This window comes from Branchiostoma floridae, chromosome 19 (genome assembly GCF_000003815.2).
Source record: "Branchiostoma floridae strain S238N-H82 chromosome 19, Bfl_VNyyK, whole genome shotgun sequence".
NCBI lineage: Eukaryota > Metazoa > Chordata > Leptocardii > Amphioxiformes > Branchiostomatidae > Branchiostoma > Branchiostoma floridae.
Window position 1 is genome coordinate 7,034,459 of NC_049997.1, and position 5,597 is coordinate 7,040,055.

Here is a 5,597-nt window from a genome sequence, read left to right on the forward strand (position 1 = left end):
GGCCCAAGAATGACCTTAAAGACACTTCTCGCCTATGGACTCGCCGCTGGAGTCTTTACTACACTGTTATTGTTTACAATTCACCAGTCCAATCTACCCCATGTTGCAAGCTCTCGGGTAGTAAATGAGAGACAAGTAATTCAAGCCAACCTACCAACAAAGAACACTCTAAGGTGAGAAATATGACAAGCATAACCGTAAAGGTTTCTAGTGTTCAGTTTTTGTGACGTGTTTACCTACATCCAGCACGTTGAAAGTAATACTGTAAATGGAGAAATGTTCGCGGCGGTTTTATGTTCTCATTTTTTATTAGTGACGTATTGACCGCGAGCACTGCGCAATTGTTCAAGTATGTCCTCTGCCCACCTATGCTTTTGGTTCAATCGTAAACTATCACGAATTCTGCATTTTTCCACCCTACTAATTATGTTCCCGCACAAATTTTCCATTTTCCAGTACCTTTCTAAAGAACATAGACGTTTGCGATGTATATCACAAATTTTTAAAACAAATACAGAGTTTAAGCAGAGTACATGTCTTTCACAATGAAACAACTTTCTTTGTGGACAGTTACAGACTGCGCGGTCGTACTCTAAACGTAATTTAGGTTAACGTCTAGTGACGTATTTGCCCTCGGGAAAGATTTACTGTCTGTGTGAGGAAAAGAAAAGGGCAGAAATTATCATAATTTCCTCGATTTCCTCGCGCAATTTTGGCACAGTCCAATAAAATACCATTGCCGGTATTTAAGAATAGCTTGTCTAAGTTACACGTTTCTTGAAACTCATTCTTAGACAATTTTTTCTTATAGGCATGAAGAACAACCAAGAACGACTTCAAATAAAGATCAGGAAGTCGTTTCAAGTTCGTGTGTCCCACAGAAGAAATTCGTCTTTATTAAAACCCACAAGACAGGGACTACCACAACCATCAACATCTTCCAACGTTACGCCATTTACAACAAACTGAAGGTACTGATGCCGGTGGGCCAGGGCCCGCTTAGTTGGCCGTTCCCCCCAAAAGAAAATGAGTACGTCCACACACCAGACGAAAAGTACGACGCACTGATGCACCATTTTGTCTACAACAAGACGTGGCTACGGACCAAGTTTCCACCAGAGACAAAGTATATATGTAAGTAATGATACTGTAAGTTACTCTATAGTCTAGATATTTTTTGTTAACCAAGCAGCACAACGACCTCCTTGATTATATTATGCTACTTAAATACACGCTTAAGATGTGATGTCACCTCTTACGACATTACTTTTGTATCATATCATGTCATAGTCTTAAGGTTTATCTTTATATATCATTCCTGCTAAAAGATATACTTCGCGAAGAAAGCATAGTTAGTAAACGTAAGGTAAATATATGGTTTGCTCTCTTTCAACAACTACAGCACGACATGTCATTATTCATTATTCCATCAAAACCATTCCATGATGCATCTTGTTCTTCTTTCTGTTCAGCCATAATAAGAGAGCCATTCAGCCATCTCAAGTGTCAGATTAGCTACTACCACCTCGCAAAGATTCTTCGGGTTAATGGTCATGGAAACGCCGTGAAGGTGTTCTTGCAGAACCCTTGGCGGTACAGGAACAGGTCCGAGACATTCTTCCCTCACGTGAACATCACGTGGGACGGGACCAGGAACCCCATGACCTTTGACATGGGGTGGCCGGCCGAGAGGGCAGATGAAGAAGTAAGTGAACAACTTGACTGTGTAAAAAAAAGTAACAGCTCGGGCGATATACGGTAGTGTTGATCGAAATTGTACCCGGCAACTTTCTTCAACACAATTACAATTGATTACTCAATACCGGTTTACCATTAACTTGATAAACCTGAGGATAAATAATGCTTTCCAAAATTGTTTAAAACTTCTTCTTCGCGCTGTAAGGAGTAAGAAATATATATTATAGCCCTATTCAACAATGGAATAGGCCAAGGAATCGAGAAACATGACGAAGTTTCACAAAATGGTGTCAGAAGTGGGATTCGATTTAATTCTCCCCATTTGTGCTGTATGTAGTAAAGCTTTACTGAGCTACTTTCAAGTAGCATCGTTTATCTCTATTGCTATCCTCATGAGCTGTTATCTCTTTCTGACCAGGAGGAAGCTCGCAAGTACATCAACCAGTTAGACACTGAATTCACCCTTGTGATGATCCTGGAATATTTGGACGAATCTGTCGTTCTTCTGAGGCGTCTGATGTGTTGGGAACTCCGAGACGTTTTATTGTACTCTAAGAGTAAAAACACGCGTCCTTACTCGTACAAGACGTACGTGGCGACACCAGAAGAACTGGAGAACCATCGTAGGTGGAGCGCCATTGATTACATGCTGTACAACACGTTCAACAACTCACTGTGGCGAAAGATCAATGCTCAGGTACAACGCTCTTTTTTTTTTACTGACGAAACGCAAAATCATCTTGTCGGTGCTTAAATATATTCTAAAAGTGCTGTTTATTGCTTCTTGTGTTGATTAACGATGATCAGCATAATTCATTAGCCAACTAAAGAAACGCACCAACCGTTGAGTAAACAAATAACGATTAACAAATAAGATTTGCTCAAAGAAATGCAAATGTACATGCATACAAACGTGTGTGCCACATAGCAAGTATATGTGCCACGACTTGTTGCCCAAGAAAGGCCTGGGAACCTTTTTTTCGTATTGTTGTTGTACAAATGCAAACTTAATTAGGACATCATTTTGGGCTGTCATCCACGTGTCGTACAAATGTCAGATGTCATGTTACAGAAAACGCTACCTTAGATTCTGGTCGGCATTTGGTATAAAGCCTGCTTTAAAGTCGTACGACACCCAAATCTTACTACCATACGTCCTATTTACGATGAATGTGGCCGCGCTTTGATTGACTTTAACTTTTCTTACCTTTAGGGTCCAGATTTCTATGACGAGGTTACCTATTACAGACGCACCAAGAATGAAGTGAGTGAGTTCTGCACCAGAACAAAGGAAAGAGACAGTATAGGGAAACAACCCATGGTTGTAGCCCCATCGAAATGGAATGCTGAATTTAAAGTGGACAAGACGTACTGTTCGTACATAACAAAAACAAGGGTGGGTGCTGAAACTAATTGCTGCTACCTTCTTTTTAAATTTTACATTACATGTATTTTGAACTTGTACGTTAATATACGTCGTATATAGGACCATCACAAAGCAGTTTTTAGCTCAGAAAAGATAACAACAATTTGTAGGGAAAATGCTAGGCCTAGAGCCTTTTGAACCACTTCTCAATCTACTGTAAATGCAGAAACGTTCGTGGTGGTTTTATGTTGGCGGTTTTCGCGGTGGCCAATTCACCGCGAACTTTTTCGCATTATAGTATATGGATACAGTCTATGGCGCTACCGCGAACTTAAGACCACCGCGAACGCTCCAATCCCCGCGAAGTTAAATCCATTTACAGTATATTCAGATAAACTTTGTTGAATTCGTGAACCTCTGTATAATACTCTTTGATTGACATTATGAAGATACCACGCACTATATACTTTGTAGAAAACATCGCCAAATGGCAATATGTTACTATTGAACGGGTCTAACTGCTTAACAAATGTAAAGTGAGTGACTTACCTTTCCCTACAAACTTGTAGATAATACATTTGTACTGATAACATAGACACAAAGAATTTACTCAGACCTGCACAAGGGCGTAACCAGGGAAGTCATCACCTCAAATACCTGCCCATCTACACACCTACAGACGTCTACAAATGCCCCCCCCCCCCCAACAGGTTGATGATGACGATGATGATAACAAATGCTTATTTTTTTCTTCCCAGACGATGTCCCTCGACAGGCTGATGAAAGGTCGAAAATATACCAAAAAAGAGATGAGCTACGCCGTAATCGATCAAATCATTAACTACAGGCTTTTGAGCAGGGGACTTCCCACATTCAATAGTAGACATGACGCCCATGCAGCTGGCATTCAAAAATTGCGTACAAGATTATTCGTGGACAAAAGGCCTAAATAATGCCATACACTGTGTCGTATGTAAAATGTGTGCTTTTTATATGGTATAGCTAGCTTGGTCGACATTTTGTATGTAGATATTAGAAAGCTCGCCTTTGATTAGAATGCACTGTCTGTAATTTGCTCCATGTGTGGTAACTACACAAGGAACAAATTGCAGAGAGCACATTCTTAAAAGAGTTTGCGCACAAGATTGTACGTGGACAAACGGCCTAAGTCATGCCGTACATTGTGTCGTAAAATACTGTGGTATTTTCTGTATATCTACTTCGATGTGCATCACATCTTTGCCCAATGATTACCTATGGTGGTATATTCCCATGTGGATTACACATGTATGCTTTAAGTCATTCTATTTCCAGTTTATCTAACGCCGATTTACCTTTATCCGTGGGGTAACCTTTATCCGTTGTTTTAAAAAACAGGGTATCTAGGTATATAAAGTCGTCGATTTCAAAATAAAGCACAGTCTTGTGACTCGGTATCCCTAAATACAGTGTATTTAAAAACAACGGATAAAGGTTAACCAACGAATAAAGGTGAACTAGCGTTACATCGACGTGCATCTCGGCTTTGATAAATTCAATATATGATTGATGTCTTAGATATCTATCTATCTATATCTATCGATGTATGATACAAATACATGTATTACACACGGAATGAGCGCAAATATAACAGCTTTGCAACAACAGACAAACGAAGTGGTGACTTTTCATTGTGAACAATTTTATCGAGTTCGTCCTTTTCGGACAAATAGGAAAACGTATAGAAGAAAACTCAATAGTTCAACTTTGTTGAAAAAAAAATTGTAAAATCGTCAAGAAAGATGCAACAAAAATAACACCCAGCCAAACGCTCCAATTTTACCTTCGTAATGATATAGATGATTTGATACTGTAATTTGTGTTTCAAACATGTAGATTGCGTTCAGATTAGTCAATTAGTTATTCCATTAATCTATTCATCAGCTCGTAAACAAAATTTGCGTCTCGAATCATGGAAAGAAGATGTCCATGTTCACCGTGCTTACAGTTCAAAGATTGTTTGTACAAAATTGCCCCTGCAATTCAAGAACAAGTAGCTAGGTGGCCTAAAATTAACTTATTTCTTTCCAAGTACAAGAGCTATTAGTCACCCCAACTTGGGAACCGTAGCATCTTTAGATTGAAAGACTATAAAACTGGAAGTTTCGCTGCCGCTAGGGTCCCGAAATTGAATAATTTCTAGGACTTTGCAACACCTCCCTGCATACTGTATCAAGGCAATCCATTCAGGCCTGGTTAAGTGTTTACGAATACAGAGAGTCAGACAGAAACGCTCCTACTGCACACATTTTACCTCCTTTTTTCATGGAGGTATTAAAGATAAAGGGACTTCCAGATTCATGTTATGCATCCACATGCACAGCTGCCAAGGAGATGACATGACAGTGCAGTTAGAAGAAACATCACACTGAAACAAACACGTTTGTGAATCCTAGATTGACCCTTGCCTGTACGGCCTTGGTTCTATTATTGCTTCACACGTGATCCACTTTTGTACAAAAACTGCTCGACCGGTGGTGCTTTAAAAATCTGC

The 5,597-nt window shown here is 39.7% G+C and overlaps 1 protein-coding gene across 1 annotated transcript; it reads left to right on the forward strand.

Moving 5' to 3' along the window:
- LOC118406884 (galactose-3-O-sulfotransferase 2-like) lies at window positions 1–4,679 on the forward strand. Its single transcript, XM_035807275.1, has 6 exons — window positions 1–173; window positions 812–1,134; window positions 1,473–1,705; window positions 2,117–2,395; window positions 2,912–3,094; window positions 3,823–4,679. The coding sequence occupies exons 1-6, from the start codon at window positions 10–12 to the stop codon at window positions 4,015–4,017; spliced, it is 1,377 nt and encodes a 458-aa protein (XP_035663168.1). The 5' UTR covers window positions 1–9; the 3' UTR covers window positions 4,018–4,679.
- Window positions 4,680–5,597: the final 918 nt, after the last annotated feature.

Excerpts from the sequence above, each read along its gene's own strand:
- LOC118406884 (XM_035807275.1), top strand. The coding sequence starts at position 10 with ATGACCTTAAAGACACTTCTCGCCTATGGACTCGCCGCTGGAGTCTTT. Across the intron at positions 2,396-2,911 it reads GGCGAAAGATCAATGCTCAG|GGTCCAGATTTCTATGACGA; the intron begins GTACAACGCTCT and ends TCTTACCTTTAG. Across the intron at positions 3,095-3,822 it reads CGTACATAACAAAAACAAGG|ACGATGTCCCTCGACAGGCT; the intron begins GTGGGTGCTGAA and ends TTTTCTTCCCAG.